Source organism: Gavia stellata, chromosome 15, assembly GCF_030936135.1.
Source record: "Gavia stellata isolate bGavSte3 chromosome 15, bGavSte3.hap2, whole genome shotgun sequence".
Taxonomy (NCBI): domain Eukaryota; kingdom Metazoa; phylum Chordata; class Aves; order Gaviiformes; family Gaviidae; genus Gavia; species Gavia stellata.
The window spans coordinates 1,741,761-1,759,632 of NC_082608.1; the positions used below are offsets into that span (position 1 = coordinate 1,741,761).

At 42.2% G+C, this 17,872-nt stretch overlaps 1 protein-coding gene and 1 non-coding gene across 6 annotated transcripts in view; both read right to left on the bottom strand.

The window, feature by feature from the left end:
• Positions 1-17,872, bottom strand: part of CNOT1 (CCR4-NOT transcription complex subunit 1) — a 54,101-nt gene that overhangs the window by 5,655 nt on the left and 30,574 nt on the right. For 3 of the 5 annotated variants that reach the window (XM_059825054.1, XM_009811682.2, XM_009811681.2), the window contains exons 23-41: positions 17,537-17,677; positions 16,478-16,657; positions 15,275-15,391; positions 14,753-14,863; positions 14,087-14,164; positions 13,590-13,767; positions 12,953-13,083; positions 12,073-12,369; positions 9,621-9,761; positions 9,422-9,526; positions 8,701-8,820; positions 7,961-8,152; positions 6,056-6,198; positions 5,333-5,441; positions 5,069-5,238; positions 3,726-3,957; positions 1,354-1,602; positions 563-726; positions 167-284 (exon numbers count right to left, since the gene is read on the bottom strand). In XM_059825054.1, coding sequence (XP_059681037.1) covers positions 167-284; positions 563-726; positions 1,354-1,602; positions 3,726-3,957; positions 5,069-5,238; positions 5,333-5,441; positions 6,056-6,198; positions 7,961-8,152; positions 8,701-8,820; positions 9,422-9,526; positions 9,621-9,761; positions 12,073-12,369; positions 12,953-13,083; positions 13,590-13,767; positions 14,087-14,164; positions 14,753-14,863; positions 15,275-15,391; positions 16,478-16,657; positions 17,537-17,677 — 2,976 coding nt within the window. Of the gene's footprint in view, positions 1-166; positions 285-562; positions 727-1,353; positions 1,603-3,704; positions 3,958-5,068; positions 5,239-5,332; positions 5,442-6,055; positions 6,199-7,960; positions 8,156-8,700; positions 8,821-9,421; positions 9,527-9,620; positions 9,762-12,072; positions 12,370-12,952; positions 13,084-13,589; positions 13,768-14,086; positions 14,165-14,752; positions 14,864-15,274; positions 15,392-16,477; positions 16,658-17,536; positions 17,678-17,872 lie in introns of all 5 variants that reach the window. The other 2 variants (XM_059825055.1, XM_059825053.1) reach the window with 2 other exon arrangements.
• Positions 15,815-15,953, bottom strand: LOC132318308 (small nucleolar RNA SNORA46). The gene has a single exon (XR_009484314.1). It is a non-coding gene; the product is annotated as a small nucleolar RNA SNORA46 (small nucleolar RNA).

Genomic DNA, 17,872 nt, shown 5'->3' on the forward strand with positions numbered 1-17,872 from the left:
ACTGACACAGACTCTCCTCCATGCAGTTAGGTTACTGTGAATATGGAAGACAACAAAAACAGAAGAGCCATGCTACTAGTGCACTTCGAGAGATGTGAAACAGCACCACACCAGATAAGCATCTGTGTGAGCTTTTTAATTCAGAAGAGATAAACTGCAGCCACACCTTCTGCTGTGGTGTATGTGCCAGCATTCTTGCAATAAATATCCGATGGGAGATCAGTTCCAGCCAGGCATAAACAAAACCTGGAGCTTTTGTAGGCCTCAGGATGTGAAATGTGTTACTGAAAGAAAAGTTAGAGCAGGTTAGAAGTGCACAGCAATAAGGTTGCTTTTCGTAACATTGAGGGAAAACATACACAGCCCTAAAAGCAAGGCATTTTAGCATCTTGGGTTTTACCAGTCATCTTCCTTAAAACAAGCAAGTGGACAGTCTATAGGAGAACCAGTTATTCTGAATGTGATTAAGCCACCACAAAAGAACAGTCTGATAGCCTTTAGATGAAAAAATCTTCATCCTCCCAGGAAAGGATGAGCACTGTGGTCAGTCTCAAATACGTACCAGAAAGCTGTGAGTGTCTGGAAGTTGATGGTCTCCAGCACGTGCTCAGGAGCATTTAATTCCAACAGCAACATGATGAAAATGCGATGGTAAGGAAGTTGCTGAAACTCACTCTGCCGAACATCATGGTCTTGCAAAAGAACTCCCACCACAATACCGAGAACCTAAAGAGATCACCACACGTCGGCGGGGACAGCAAGAATTACTTTGCAAGTCAGCCTATAGATAATACTTTAGCCATCAAGTGAAAAAAGATCAGTAGGTTCTAACAAGAACCGAAAGTTTAGTTACTGGAAGCATTACGTAAATTAGTATTATAATCTGTATCAGCAACTCCCACCCACTATACTTTGCTCTCCCTGTCCCACGGATCGCAGTCACAATGACTCACTGTTGGAAGTGCTGGAAGGTCTTAACTACCTAAGACCATCTAGCCATAAACCAAATAGTGTAAGAGTACAGGCATGGCCCTCACAAAATCAAGGCAGACACCCAGGAATCGCCAACCTTAAACCACGCTTTCTAATGCCTCAAAACAACAACAGTTGACTTATTCATTTCAAGGCAAAGATGAGTTTCAGGTTTGTTTGATATGAAAACTTTGTGAACAAGAAAGCCGCTTGGCATCCTGATGCTCTGCTCAACAGTTTATAATTTCAGTGACCAACCCATTAAGCCCTCATCTAATACTTGAGCAGTAACTTGCATTAAGGTCTACATTTCACATTTCTCAGCAAAGGTACACCCGATTATGCACTTTAAATGCAACGAGTACAAAAAGGGTTCCCAACCTTATTCAGGAGGTTGATCTTTGTAACTGTGTTGGTTGCCTCCCCGGAGTGCTTCACTAGCAGTGCAATAAGTCGCACAAAGGCATCCAGATTGTGGTAGCACTTGGCTCGAATCATAGTGGGGTTGGCAGCAGGATTATGCTGTTGCTCAGCCTGAGCACGATAGCTGATTTCAACACACATTTCAGTGCAAAGACGGAAAAAGCGGGTGATCAGGTCATCTGTTTTCAGGATTCCTTGCTGGTGCATCTATCCGGAAAAGGAAAAAACCTCAGAACCGTAACCACAGAAAGTTCTTTTTACAACTTATTTCAAACAATACACGCTTTAAAAAGCGCCCACCTTGCCTGGCACAATTTTTACCACACTCTCAGAGATATGGGAAGCAAGCTATCTCTGCTGCTTTCCCCCCCGCCCAAGATGAATATGTTCAAGCCAACTTGAGGGTGGCAACAATTTTACAGCAGAGACATGAACTCCCAAAGAGTCTTTTTGATCCCAATTCTTTTCAACCATCAGCGTAGCTGAGGAGCCTGTTTCAGTATCAGTTCTGCCACCAGTGCTCAACCTTGCATGAAGGACAGCAAGAGGCAGCACAGTTCAGTCTGTCGGGCCTTTAGGTGCCTACACAGGATGCACAAGCTCTGGGAAGGGCAGACTTCAGCTGCTAGCCCAGGAACCATCACTACTTTGCAGTTTGCTTCTACAGAATGTTGCTGCATTTGGAAAGTGAAGTGAATTTTCCTTACAGAAACATTACATTCAGAGAGTGACTGGGTGGGCTTTTCTGTTTGTTTTGCATTGGGGGGTTGTTTTTAATAACATACATATAAAAAAGACCTCCTTTTATTTGTTAACCACAGTATTAAAGTCATCAAAATGAAACAAATTACACTGCAGGAAACCTCTGGGTTTTGAACAAAGCATCTTACTTAAAATCCTACTGCACACACATGATGCTATATAAACAGCATAAATGCTAACTCTTGGAGAAGTTCTAGCATTTCTGGAGAAACTTTTCTTTTAAAAAAAGGAATTCATGTATCTGCCTTCAAAGGTCTATGCTCCTTCTTGTCCTAAAGGCTAGTGGAAAGGAAGCAACACTTAAACAGCCAAAATTATGGTCATTTAAGTTCAGTAATAAAACCTTGTTAAACGCAGTTATTACAAAATACTCCTTTAAAACCCATAGCTAAAGCCTGTAAGGAAAAAATTATATATAAACACTACACTTCGATGTATTTCAATTACTATTTCAAATACATACAAAAGGTAAGCAAACAAGTGCAATAGAAGAGTAAAGCAGGACAAAAGTGCATTGAATATTATGAGCATACTATACTGAAGTATGCTTTATAAGCATACTTTAAGGTATAAAAAGAGTGAGGTTGCAAGAAGAGGTAATTTTTTTTTAAAGTGGGTTTAACTCAAGACCCATTAAAAACATTCAAAAAAGATGCTATGCAGTATAAGTCAGACCAACGGAAAGCTGGCTACAAGCCAGTACACAAGGACACTAAAGTCACAGGAAAAATCACTGCATCAGTCAAGATCTTTATGCACACTTTGTAGCTTGAACTTCTCTTCCTTAGTAGCTGCAAAATCTGTAGCATTTCTGTGGTATTAACACAGAAATTTAAAGAGAACACCATGTGAACAGACTAAGTCAGGGGCTTCCTTGCAGCTGAAGTCAAGGAGCTGCCAGAACACAGCTTTAGGAAGATGACTGCAGGCCTGTAGGGAGTTTGTTACCACACATGTTGGGCTACTGAGAGCACCTCCCTTCTCAATCACACCTGGAAGGCAGATGTGTGCTGTTCATCACACCTGTGAAGGTGCGCTGGAGTGAAACCTTGGAGGCTGTTTACATTTAGGCACCACTTCAGCTAATAAACTTTCAAGTTTTTCCTCACTCTAATGATTCCAGTTCGGAAAATGATTCCCTCATTCATGTGGTCGGAAGCAATTCACCTGCATCTCTATCTATTACCAATTTCCTTCTGTAGGCTGTCAGAGCTTTTACCATTACCCATAAGGAGCAACGCTAGTCAAGCTTCATGATGCAGGGCATATCAGAACTATTCCCAACAGCTATCTCAGCTGAAGTTCTTTTCCCACCAGACTCAGCCCAAAACTCATGGTCTGAACTGACAGTTTGTTGCTATAGTACCTGAAGAACACGATTTGGTGATGGGTAGGGGTTCCTACAGAACTTTACCATCAAAACCAGGCAAAATTTTGATAGTCAACTGCTATACACCCGAAAGTTTCAAAAAGATGCCTAACACGGGTTATAACACTGCTTTAAAAATGGAGGGCATCACACCCTACTTATGTCGAATAAAAAGCACCTTTCTTTCCAAAAGCTCTACCTGTCCAACAAACGCAGAGAATGCTTTGGTACTGTCACGGCCTGCTGCAGCTGAATGGTAGAGGTTCACCCACTCCCTCAGCAGGTATTCCGCCTTCTCCCTCAGACCTGGTGGATCATCATACTCAGAGGCTTGGGAAATTCCTGAATGCATCATGAAATTGGGACCTCCATGAGCACGGTCAATCATTGCTTCATAGTTTGATCGGACCACTTCCATCAGCTGGGGTAACCTAATGCAACAGACCAGAGCAAGAGCTGGGTTAGAATTCCTCCTCCGCCAGAAGGTGCGGGAACTGGAAGCTCAAATATAGTTGAAAGCAAATTATTTCTTATACTGAATCTTCATACCTTCCAGTCCTCACTGGACTAGCAGAAATAAGTCATGAAAGCAGATACATTTATGCTGAAAGTAGGAACACTGAAGTCATAACAAGCTCTGAAGTTCCACTCCAATTCATACAGCAGTGTGCTGCAACAAAGCACCACAATACTAGAAATAGCTTCACTTCTGCAGACTTCAGAAGCCCTAAAAGTGCTCTGAGATAGCGAGATGCCAGAGCTAAACAGCCTGACTGGGGCACTAAATTTGGCTGCAGCGCAAGTCAAGTCACACAGCAAAGACAGTCTACCCACACCAACTGCAGAGGAAAGGACTTCTGTTTTGGGACCGCCCAATTGCAGTTGTGTTGGTAGTGGCAGCCACTGCCACCACCAGCAGCTGGTTGCTCTCACAGCAATCCAGAGTTCTCCGAGCTCCAATCCATGTCTTTGTCAAACCCAGCAGCAATTGGTTCCACCTTAGTAATAGGAGGCCTGCAAGTCCCACAGGTATTTCCAGATGCTGTGGCAACATTTGCTGCTCAATTATTTGCTGCTGGATACACAAGCCATGTGAGATTGGTGGATGATTGCTTCGTTGACTAAACAAAATTCTCTGAAGAAACAGAAAGGATTGTCTAATTTGGTGAGTTGCTTGTGATTAACAAATTACCGTATTAACACCTAGATATCTAAGATTTAAACAGGTAAGAATATCGCCTAAATTTAAGATAAAGCAGGAATTCAAGCAAGTTTCTCACAGTACCATGGTATGTTGGAGCACAGTGCAGAGAAAGATTTTCCTGCTCAAGCATTCAGTTTGACATGATGCTGCAGCTGCCTCTATTTTGACATAAAATCAGCACAATTACATTAGAGTGACAGTTTAAACTAACATAGGACTGCAGCCCTAGAGAAAGTTTAAAGCTGTATGATTGAATGATATGAGACATTGCCTACATAACATACAAATCAGAAGTGAGCATGAGAGAAGTAATATATTGCATAGTATTTCAATCTCACCCTTCCGGGGCGTTTCCTCTGGAATGAGCATTAATCCTCATGAGTGTCTCAATTGTGTGAAACAGATCTGCTTCTGTTACGTGGGCGACGCTTCTCTCATCCACCAACAGGATCTTTACCAACTGCATGGCAAATGCCACAGCCATGTAGTTCAAGCCATTCTCCATTGACTGTCAACATGAAAAAGACAATTAAAGTTCACCCACATGTCTCACAATGGACGGACCATAAGTCTCTTACTCCAAAAGAGCAGGTTCCCTTTACCTGAGCCAAGTGAAGGTCATACTGCTGCATGTTAACAAGGTGATTGCGGATTAGGAGCTCCACAGCTTCCACGTTGTACTTATACTCATCTCTACATTCAATCAGGCACCTGAAGAATTGGACTTGTTTTAACAAGTGTACTTACACAACACAGTTCAAGCGAAGCAACTCAAATCTAATACTTCAGAAACTGCGCCGTTCACTGTGATTCATGACTCAGCCTTAAAAGAAGCCTCTTCTAGAGAATTCTCTAAGGTAATGTTTGAGTTCAGGAACAGTCATCAGCCTCAAGCATTTGTTGCCCTGCACAACTGGTCACAACAGGCCTTCAAGAGCCTCAGTTTATTCAGCATAAGAAGCCTCTCTTCTAAGGACAAAGAGGCACATCTGTCTAGCTGAAGCACTAGTGATTCTGCTGCAGGCATATGCCATGTCACCTGGTTTGTGACAGCATGTAGATACACCCTCTATGAAATGAGAAAAAAACACAACAAAAACCCAAAGCTTCTCTAATGCTTCGTTGCATTAAAGATTCTGATCATGTTCTGGGATGAAGCAGCATTATCAGATGATCTAGTTACTTCTAATATAAAATAGCTCGTTCTTTGGTCTGTTCAAATTGCAGCAATGCAAAGTATTAACAGGCAAGTGATTCAGAATAACACAGTAACTCCCAAAAGACGATGAAAGCTACACCAGTGTTCCTGTTGGCTCATAACTGACCTAGTAATTTGTTTATTACACCACGGAGATCCATATGCACGGCCGTCCTGCAGAGCCTTCAGCACAAGCAGATGACACTCACGATAGCGAAGCAGGAGGTCAGCATCTGCCCCACTGGTGGCATCCAGTAAGCCCTCTACAGCCTAGAATAGATGCAACCTGTTAGCAGAGGAAAAAACAAGTCCTCTTCCAAATCTTCTGCAAATTACATCTGCAAGTTATCACCAGAAGACTCGGCAGATGTGCAAAAATAAATTTAGTCATCGTGCTGACCCTTTAATAAGACTACGTGACCTTTTTTTTTACCAGCTACTATGGCATCTACGCACTGACTGTACACAGCTGGACCACCACAAACAAGCCTACAGTCTCTCTGTGCTCCACTGGCTTTATATATTCACCAAATGAAAGACCGCATTAGTTTGTGCTGCAGCTTCTCAAAGATTGACTCCTCACGAGCAATTCTGCACATGCCTCATGAAAAACTACGTAAAAGAAAATTTACAGAACCTGCCAGAGGTCAGTGATCAGGTTCTTTAGACAAAGAGCTGCAGCGCTCAGAGATACATCTGTGCTAGCAAATGGATGACGAGTCTTACAGGGGCAGCAGAATTGACCTGGTCAAGTCCTAGTCAGGATTAGATCCTTTAATAGGTACAAGCACTATCAGTCAAGAACAAAGAGTCTCCCTTCAGCCTTCAGTTACTTTTGTTTTGCCACTGTTCTTGGATCCTCACGCAGACAGCTCAGTATCCTTCCACCATACTCAAATGGGGTTTTCTCCACATCTGTCACTATACTCTGCACTACTACACAGGCACTGATGCCAGCTCAGCTCGCAGCGCTCACTGCAACATTCCCCACCTGGTATTGTCGGCTAGCTCTGGCTGGGATGGAGTTACTTTTCTTCATAGCTGGCCATGTGGTGCTGTGCTTTGGATTTGTGCTGAAACAGCATTGACAACACACCCGTGTTTTGCCAGTTGCTGAACAGCGCTCGCACAGCATCGAGGCTTTCTCTTTCCCACTCTGCCTCCCCCTCCAGTGAGTAGGCTGGGGATAGGCAAGAGGCTGGGAAGCAAGACAGCCAGGACAGCTGACCCGAGCTGAATGAAGGGATATTCCACACCGTATGACATCATGCTCAGCAATAAAAGCTCAGGGAAAGGAGGATGAAGGGAGCCGTTCATGGCTTTGATGTTTGCCTTCCCAAGCAAATGTTACATGTGCTGAAGCCCTGCTTTCCGAGGAGTGGCTAGACATCCGCCTGCTGATGGGAAGTAGTGACTTTTTGTTTGTTTTGTTTTGTGCACACAGCTTTTGCTTTCCCTACTAAATTGCCATAATCTGAATGAACAAGCCATCTTGCCTGCCTTCTATTTTCTCCCTGTCCTGCAGGAGAGCAGAAGGAACAAGCAGCTGGAGGGATGCTTGGCCGTTGGCCAGTGTCAACCCACCACACGTACTCAATTATCAGTTACTGCAAAATACAATCCTCAAGTGTGCCACTATAAATCCAGTATATGCTCAATACTAGCCACCTACAAGGTCAGTTCAAACATTTTCTTAGCCTCCAAATCATCCTGAAAAACAAAAGACTATTCTGGAGTGCAACAGCTCTCTACTTGCCCCATCTGAACAAGACTCCCCTGAGTCCCAGGATTCTGTACCTGCTTCTTCCCACAGCAGCCTGGCCACTGCGTGTACAATACACCAAGTGAACACCACGGCCCTCTTCCAATTGTATTTACTGAATTTCCAAAGGCAGCGGTTGTTCAGTATCGTTCACCAGGCAAGTTCCACGGGATGCATGAAGATACACAGTCACCAGCAAGACAATCCACAAGCCAGATGAGTAATAAACTCTAGGTGAGTTGTTACAGGAGAAGAGTTGTTAACACGCACCTTCTGCAGTAGTCCAAGTGCAGCAATAGCATCACGGGAGTTACGAGCCACTACCACAGCCTCCAAGAGGCTGCGCAATGCTTGAGCTTGAGGATTCATGGCCAGGGTGTGTGGAATGGACTGCAGGTGCTGCTCCAGTTCTGTCATACATTTGTCATAGATTTGTGCTACGTCATCTGTAGCCCAAGCTTGCTGCTTAAGAGAAAGTGAGAATGAGTGATTTTTGCAAGGATTGTATTTTTGAAACTCAAATATCAGCTGGCTCTTCTGCTTCAGAAATTATAGCATCCAGAATTTAGACCTCTACAGTATTGCGGTTAGTTATGATGGCATTTTAAATATGCAAATATGAACAAATTAAGTTGTGGAAATAGCTAGCAAACAATTCTAGCAGTCCTGAAGACCAAGTATGCATACAAAAACCTGTTCATGATCTCATTATCCATGACCTTACCGCAAAAGTAACCTGATATTTGAATAAAACGTTTCATCGCTACTAAAACTACATGTAGTAATCATAACTTGCAGATCTTGTCCCAATTTGGGTTACAAACCCCTAAGACTGGATATGTTTTATGCTGTCATTAGTTTGACGTTAAAACTAATGCATCTTTCAACCACTATTCCCAAGCAATACAAATGCCTGATTCTTACAAGTCTTCTAGCAAAGGACACAAGTTCTGCAACATTCACCAAAAGGGCTATAGCACTCTCAAGCAGATTAATTCAGAAATCTCTACCTTCATAGGCTGAGCCAAGAATCCTGTAGGCTGAGTTAAGTCATTGGTAGGCAAGAAGCCAGGGACATTGCGTGCAAACTCTTCGTAAACAGCCAGCTGTTTTGGGTCCACACCTCCAACCTTTGCAATGAAAAGAACAGGCATTAACCTCATTGTTAAGCACTGTTGCAGTAAGAAATGAGGGCAGTTTGTGTAACAGGTAGCTGCTCAGTCACATTCTTCAACAGAGTGGCCTAGACATCTGAATCCCACTTCTGGCTGCTCTGCACTGAGGTCCTAGCTCTCCTGCCACACCTCCTAAACAGGAGGATTTTGCTCTGCAACTGCAACTCACATTCCCAGAAAGAGGAATAACTGAATACTGGCTTCATGTGTGTCTGATGCACAAGAGAAATGCTCTGCTGAGAGTACAAGGTATGTCCTTTAAGAGAAGAAAATATAAAGGAGACAAGACAAAACAGACGAGTCATCTTTCAGTGAAAGGAACAGCACAGAACAAGAGACAGGACTTTTAATGTCCTCAGGGAATTGAGGAAAATGATACGAACACTCATTTTGGAACAACATATTCATGTGCTTCCATTACTAATCAAGCTAATAGCGGCTGCACTGTTAGACAAGAAATATACACGATTGCTTGGCTGAAGCTGTGCTATCCACTCTTCATTATCAGGAGGGGGAGAAAAGCAGCATCAGAACATAGCTCAGTTAATATCCTCACCTTTAACCTGATCTGTTCTGGCATCCGCTCAGCCTGGTAAGTTAACACAACAGGATCACAGTACCGACGACCCTCTTGTCTAGCATGTTTTCTGAGCTCAAATTCCTGGGGAAAAAACCCCAAACAACACAGTGAATTTCAGACAATGAGGCTGGATGTGTATGAGCACACATAATAAAGACAGCAGTCCCACACTTACAGTTGCGAGCCTCTTGTCCATCTCAGGGCCTGCCTTTTCCACAGCCGTCTTCTGGATAAAGCAGCATGCTAGCTCACAGTTATCCTGTGCTAGCTGGGCAGCTGCCTGCTCCATCATGTCCCTCTGTTGTGGGGAGGCTGCCTATTGAAAACCACAATAATCAGTGAGGGCTGTAAATCTTCCCTGTGTATTACTAGCCTTAAAATCTGCACCACTGCCTATGCAGAACACCAGCAATAAAAAGGAATGCTCTTAGGAATGCACTCTCTTTGCATGGAATATACAATAATAAATTTAAACTTTGCATAGCTTTGAATAAAACATGTAGGCAAGACAACAGTAAAGACTTTCAATAAGGAACAAAACAGCAGGAGGTTCTCCATCTTCTCCACCAGCCTATCTCCTCCAGGGCATAGAAATAAAGCCCTGCTTTAGACTGATGCACGTACAACAGATGCTAATGCAGGAAAAGCAGGCCTCCCATCACAGCCTAAAAGTTTTTCCACTTCCAAAGTTGTAATCAGAAGATAGAAAGGTGCATCACTAACAAAGCAAAACAGTAGTCCTAAGCCTTTTGCAGTGGGTTCCCTTTCTGGTATAGATTTTCTTCTTTCCTTCTTGAGAGTATGCTTTAAGAGAACCCTGAACAGATGGACTTATTTTCCAGGGTGCAAAGCAGCAAGTCCCACTGGAAATGAAATACACATATAAACACAAACAGTCCAATCTATTTGGATTTCCTTACCCATTAAGATCTACCCCTATTTAATTAATTCCTGAAAACAGCACTGCTTCTTCCAAATGAAAAAATCCTTGATTGTTAACCCATTTCATATGATAAGCCAGATACGAATTTTTAGATGTCTTGTACAGCGCTTTCTTCTGCAACACAATGTTTTGTATAATTACTCCTTAAGAAAACCTCCTTGATTACAGCTGGCCCTGTATCAATATCATGCATCTCGAGGGATAAAAAACTCTACTACTACACTGCTACTTTTTCATAGCATTCGTGACATTTTACAAACACCACGATACACTAGCATTAAGTCTTCCGCAAAACTTGAATTACTTCTGCCTATACACATTCTTCCATTGCACATCATGCCTGGCAGACCTGTAACACCAGTCTGTGTTCACCCTGCCTCCCCAGCTTGACTATCACATCTCTGCCTTCTCATACCACCCTAAAGATAACCAGCATGTCTGCAACTACCTCCTGATCTGAACTGTAGCCACATCTGATGAACCACAGCAAGACTACATACCAAAAGCGTATTTGTGCCCCTCTTACCAGAGGACAACAGTGCTTTCTCTTACAATTACTAGCTCAACACCCAAACTCTGAATCATAATTAGCACAGGTGCTAACAGTGGTCACTGGCTCAACTCACACATTAACAAAGCAATACTAAAACTGTTTACTCCCATCCTTGTGTTTAAGATGGATGGAACAAGACTTATCTGTATGCTTTTCCTGCTCTTCATCTCAGCAATCAAGTTACCTGAAGTTCTGTATATGAAGGGTCAACAGTGCTTGAGGCCTGGGAGTTACAGCACGGACTATCCATCCCATACCTGCAGATACAGTTCTTACTACTGATGTTTTATGCTCCCTTCAGACTATTAAGTCCTGCCCTCTTCAGCCAGTTACCATGCAAGAGAGCAACCCCTTTGCACTGTCACTCCCTGACAGATGGGACATGCCCCTAAGCAAGACATAGGCAGTCCTTTAACTTATTCTTAATCCCTGAAAGGATAGCAACGTCTTGATCCTTACGCTTTTGTGTCTGTTGCTGACACTGATGGTAAGCACAGCAAGTTTTCTGGGTAGCAGCTGCTGTTCTGGCCAGCAGTTCACAATCTGTGTTCCATTTAGCCAAGGTGAAACTAGCACTGCAGCTCAAATTTTGTTCATGAAGAGAGCTGACAATATCCTCTAGAAGACCCAATGAATTAACAAACTGTGCAGAAAAAAAGTCTTAACTACAGATCTGCTAACAGCACAAGTAAATAAAATCTGCCTGAAACATACATGCTTGCTGACACAATCCAAGACATCACCCAAAAGCCCCAGAATCAATTCAGTCCTCCCCACTCTAGCTTTTCTACCTCAAAACCCACAGAAAGATAAGCGCTCCAAGGCTTTCGTTATGTGATCAAACTGGAGAGAATGTTGGGGCAATACAAAAAGGTAGTCAGGGAGTTTGCGTACCACATAGTAAGATCCACCTTACAGGCTTAAGACTATTTGAAGTGAGCTGCAATTTCAGCAGTTTTTTTCACTGTAATTCCGCAAGAACCATGAGACACTTGTCCACTAAATTAATCTCCACACTAGTTAAGCCACGTAATTAATCAACAGCTCTACAGTGTGGAGAACTGATTTGCTAATGCTGGATGTCTACAGTCCTATAAGCTGGAAATAAGCTTCAGATGATACGACTCTTACCCTCAGTGCAGTAGCAAAACTATTTTTCAAGTTGGTAGCTATGCTCATCAGCAAAGGCTCCCTGCAGGTAATCATGGCCATCCCAGCAGTCAGGTTCCGCATCATATGGTGTGCGGCCACACGCATTCGTGACTCCTCTGAATCCAGTGCGAAGTCCTTCCTGACTATCTGCTCACAAGTAGTCATGGCAATCTTAATGGACCGATCGACCACCGGATGGACAAGCTCTTGCACTGCTCGCTCTATCGCCTGCCGCACACACTGCTTCAACTGCGGGTGGGCTTGAAACAGCGGAATCTGGAGGAGGATTTGGAAAGTTAAGTGAGAATAAAGTAAACTAGAATCCCATCTACCCTAGACATTTCCATTTTCCAATCAACTTTTAAGTGTACTGTCCCAGCTTGCCTACAGTGCAGCACTCCTGTGTTCCATATGCAGCTATTACAAGTAACAGTTTGATAATTCTGAGACTGGGATACCTGACCATTTTTCTTTCAAAGTTGCAGCTGAGCACAATGCAAAGACTAACTTAATAGCTAAGTCACTGACTGGTCAAAAGGAGCAAGGAAGCTACTTTTAAGCTTAAATCCTGCTAACAACTATCCCAACTGACACTTATTGCCAGAAAGAAATTGGATACTAATCTAAGTGTAACAGCAAAAGATCACTTGACCATCTGAAGTTGTTAGCTAACATAAACTACTAACCACCCCTAAAGTCTTCCATTTGATTACTTGTTAGCACTCACCCTCCCCATTCCTTCTGACAAGTGACTCTCCAGTAACTTCAACTTACAAAATGCTGCTCCCACCAGTTAAGATCTGTGGCAACACTGGCGGCAAGAATTCTTTTAGCAAACCAAATCAGCTCTAAAACTTACCGTCGGATTTAAGGTAATATGTGGAGCCAACCCTCCTAAAGAATAGACGTTGATGTCGTGATAACTGTACTGGGGCTGTGGAGGAACTGTGGCTGTACAAGTGGTGCTGGTAGCTGGAGTTGTAGAAGCAGCTATGGAATACAAGTATGTTTGTATTGAATCATTACTGAAAAGCAAGTGCTTATAACATAAGTATATACTTATCATTTAAACCAGCAAGTGACCAAGAAACAGAAGTTTTGCAGTCTGATCACAAAGCCTCCTAAACTTATCAAGCAATTTTTATTCTCCATTTTCCCAATGATTACCACCAAACTAGCTTCAGCACATTTTAGCAGAGCTGTTTGTTATAACACAGTTTAGCCCCTGATGTCTTGTTAACAGATCATCCTGCTTCATTCCCTTCTAAGGAGTAGCTACACACAGCACACGTAGAATTATTCCTCAGGATGGCTTCCATTCCCTGCCCATCTCCAAAGTCTGTACACCCACACTTCTCTCACGAAACTATCCAAGCGCTCTCAAGCATTTAGCAATGTTACAATAGCCTATGCAGCTTCACATTTTTCTTCACAATAGCATAACCTGTCTTATTTAAACTTCGATAGTTTCTGGATTCTCTATGAAATGTACTTACTAGTTGTTGTGATGGGTGGTAGCTCTTCTTGCTGCTTCACATCCTTCTTTGGAGCAGAGAGCTGCTCATCCAGATTTTTCAGACGATCCTTATCTTTCAGGAGGCTTCCAGGTTTCAGCTCATTGATGTCTAGTGCAAGATTCTTGCAGAGCACCTCAATCTCAAACTTCAGATTCAACTGCACAACAATTCTAGTTTAGGTTATGTCACAAGGAAAATACCCAAAACATTTACTGGGCCACTTGACTCCCAAGCTTCCCATTCTAACCCCATGCCTTTTAGAGACTTCAATAGCGACTGAGGATTAGACAAATATCTTGCATGCTGACCTCACAGGAGCAGAGTTTCATCCAAGTTCTACCAAATTAAGCAATGACCAATTCTCCCCACGTTAAAGAAACGAGAAGTGAAATTTGGTCCTTCACAACATCTTCTTGACTGGTATGTCAAGAAGACCTCACACTCAGTAGGTATAGAAAAGAAAAACAGAAGTTTACTTTTAAATCATGTTCTTGATGTAGCTCAGCTAAAACATTCATAATGGCCATTGTCCACGGGTTTGGAGGCCTGAAGACCTACAAGAGAAAGAGGAGAGCAGTATTACACAAACTTCTTGACCCATCTGGATCAATTCTGAGTGGAAATTTTTGAAACGTGAACAGACATTGTGCCTACAGCCATGGAAAAGTTTGTACAGCTGCAATTAGGGTTGAATTTAGTATTCTGTTTGACTGGAACTAGATTAGGAAGCTAGCTGAACATTAAACTGGAAACACAATGACTTGGTCCTGAGGGATCAGTTCTATGTCAAGCAGAACTGACAAGAGCTGATCAGGGTCAAAGGAGGGCGGGGGGAATAAAAAAACCCATAAAATCAAAGAATAAAGAGATCCTAGAACCCCTTCAATGGCATCCTTCCATTTCTCAGTAGAGTTCTTTCAAGGATACCACAGTACAGTTCAGCTAACACCACCTATTTAGATTGCAAAAACCCACGGGCCACACGTACCTTCCCTCAAAACAGAACTCCTTCACTTTAAGCCCTTGCATCCCTTTTCTTTCTCTCCATGAAATTCAGTTTTCACTTTGAAAAAAGTTAATTACTTTCTGCAATACTTATTTTGCCACTTGAACAATAACTCTGTCAGCACAAACTCACTTACCACACTCCTGACACTGGATTCTAAGACTTTGGCAACGAATGGCACTACATAAAGCAATTCCTGCTGTCCCTTAACGTACGCTTCCAGTAGTAGCGATTTCACATCCAAATCCTGAAAAATACCATCAACAATTGAAAAGGGGAAGAGGGTGGAGGAAACAGCAAGCACACTGCAAAAATTCCACTTACATGCTATTTCCTTATAGGACATAATGGCAAAGTTGAGTCAAGGCTGTCCTTGAATTTTACAGACTGCTAAGCAGCAGTTACTTTTTGAAAAAAGATTTACAGATACACATTTTTACATGGGATTAATTATTTTATTTTGCAAAAAACTTAACGACTAACTTCTCTGATAAAAAAAATATTTAGAAGTTTTAAACGACCAGCTCTGGAATCATACTTTGTACTTGGCATACAGAAGAGAGGCACCAGGAAGGTGATAAGTTTCCCAAATAGCCTATGCTACTGCGTAACAACGTAGCAATCCATGCCAAACAAATCTCTAAAGACAGAAGCTCACCGTGTGCAAGATGGGCTTATTTTTAGCTAGCGTAATCATTCCCAGCCAGTGACCAAGGTTCTTCAACAAGGAACGGTCTGAGAAGTTGGCTGCAGCTTTATCTGATGTCAGTAGCACCTAATGAGAAAAAAAAAAGCAACTCGAGCAACAACTGGAAGATAATCACAGACTCAAAACCAAATGCAACAGGTGATCTGACTTAAGACATAAAATTTTAGAACATGAATTCTGAGCTTCAGTCACATTACAGAGATACTCAAGAGCAGCCTTCACTGCAAGGCAGCACCCCGTAAATCCGCCCTGCAACAATTTCAAAATTCATTCCTTTCAAATGGACCAAAGAGGATTACATTTTTCCAGACCTTACCAGTTACTCTGTCAAGACTGTTATGACTACTCACTTAGTAAAGTACGACTTGTGAAGGCAATGCTTCCGCTTAATGCTTCATCACAGACCTGAAGGCTGCAATTCCCACTTCTTCGGAAACCATTTAATTCTTACTTCAAGACTTAAATCACGTCACAGCATTCTGCTATTAGTTCTGTTCCTTAGCTTCATAGGAGCATCAGCTGAACAGAGCAAGATCAGCTATGCTCTAAAGAGCCAGGAGATTCTTTTGCACTACAGCGTAACCCACGGTGGTCAGCAAATTCCACCAACAGGTTTAAAAATAGTGCTTGCTTGACAAACTTGTTTCATCCACTTATCTCTTCTGGGCTACCGATTCTCCCTCCTCCTCCCCTTCACATTATCTTAGTGCTCTAGGGAATTTTGGTTGTCACACCCCACTTCCTAAACCCTCCCCCTTCCCCTTCATTCTTCTTTGAGCAAAATGGCAGTGAGTGCTGTTTTCTTATCTGTATACTTTTCCCCCACAAAAGAACTAGACAATAAACAATTTTCCCCTAGGTTATAATTTGCAAGCCGCACACAAATATAGAGTCCACCTACATAAATGAATTCAAATGCAGATTTGCCCTGTCATTTTTCAATTCAAATTAAAGTCTTTGGTACCTTCCTGACTGAAACCAGAAGAATCCTAGTATTCATAGAGGTAATCCTCTAGTTCAATTGTAAGCTAGCAAGTAGATTTTTGAATGATATTCCATATTTGAAGATCAGCAACATAGTAAGCAAACGGCCTGAGAACAGCACTTAAATCTTTAAGTCTACTTAAGTATTAGAAAACTTGCACTACTCACCTTGATATTTCTGTAGGTTTCATTCAGAACCATTTTATTAAACTCTGGATTCTTAAGTGTGTCAAGGAAGTTTGAATATAAGCTGTGAAAGTTAGGCTCAATACTGACTCTCTTCATCACAAGATACTGTGATACCCAAGGCATGAACTCTTCTTTCACTGTTTCCTTCAATTCTTCAACCTGTCTCCATAGCAGAGGAAAAAGCACACCACAGAAGATATGAGAAGATAACCACAAGCTTCCGGGGTCAGCTCTGACCAACAGCGTCAGGTTCGGTCAACTGCTTTTAACACTAGTGTTCTCTGCTTTTTTAAAGCTAGCTTTGAAATCAGTGTCTCATTATCCAAAGAGCTGGTCAACCAGGAAGGACTTAATCATAAAATCAGCAAGGCATAATAGTTTACTTCTCCCCCACTTCTCAGCTTTTTGCCAGATAACTGCAAAATAAATGTTGGCATCTTAGGTGAAAGCTGTCTGTCCACATGACAGATAGCACAGGTGGCAGCAGTACTGCAGATTTCTACTAGTTCAGAAAAAATTCCCTGAATTTCAGCTTGAAATACTAGAGTCCATCTGCTTAACCTTGCAGTATCAAACGGTACCCAGCCCATTTACGATGTGAATGTTTCTTCAAACTTGTATTCATGTTTTTCAGAAACTTGCATTAGTATTTTTCAGCCCTTTCAAATGACAAAAACACCAGAAAGGACTATCCAGCAATTATTCAAGGCATCTCCTAGAAGTGCTTTCCTGAAAACAAAGCATTACAGACATGTAACACTTTAGTACAAGGGGTTTGGCTACATGGAAACAAGGAAACTTGTAGGAGAATGCACTATTACGAATAGCTTGCTTTCACCTGCCTCTCCTTTCCCTGAAAAATTGTATCTTCAAAGACATTCAAGTAGAATGTGTTAAAACTACTATTTCTTCAAAGTGTGCTCAGCCCTCATGTTTTGCAAGTTGGAATTTCTGCAGAAACATCATCACCCATCACTTTAGAATAGATACCCAGAAATATACAAAAAATGAATTTTACTAGTGTTCTTCCATACTTGCCTTCTGTGTCATATTTGACTGAGACAGATTATTGAAGATGAAAGCAATTTTCTCCTGGACATTCTCTGGAGGTTCCACAATTCTCTCAGTTTGATCTGTTGCTACTAACAGCGTGTCAATGTTGGTAGTATTAATGGAAGGCTGGAGGGAGAACAAGAAGTTAAGAATAGGCAACACCTAGAGGCAACAGCAAAAGAAACTTTTGCTCTGTTCTGTCAAGCAAAAGAAGACTTGAGCTTTGGCAGGTGACATCTTCTGTCTCAGATTCATTTTCAGCAGCACTCTAATGAACCCAAGTGATGTGTTTACTCTACAAACGATGATCAACACTCCACA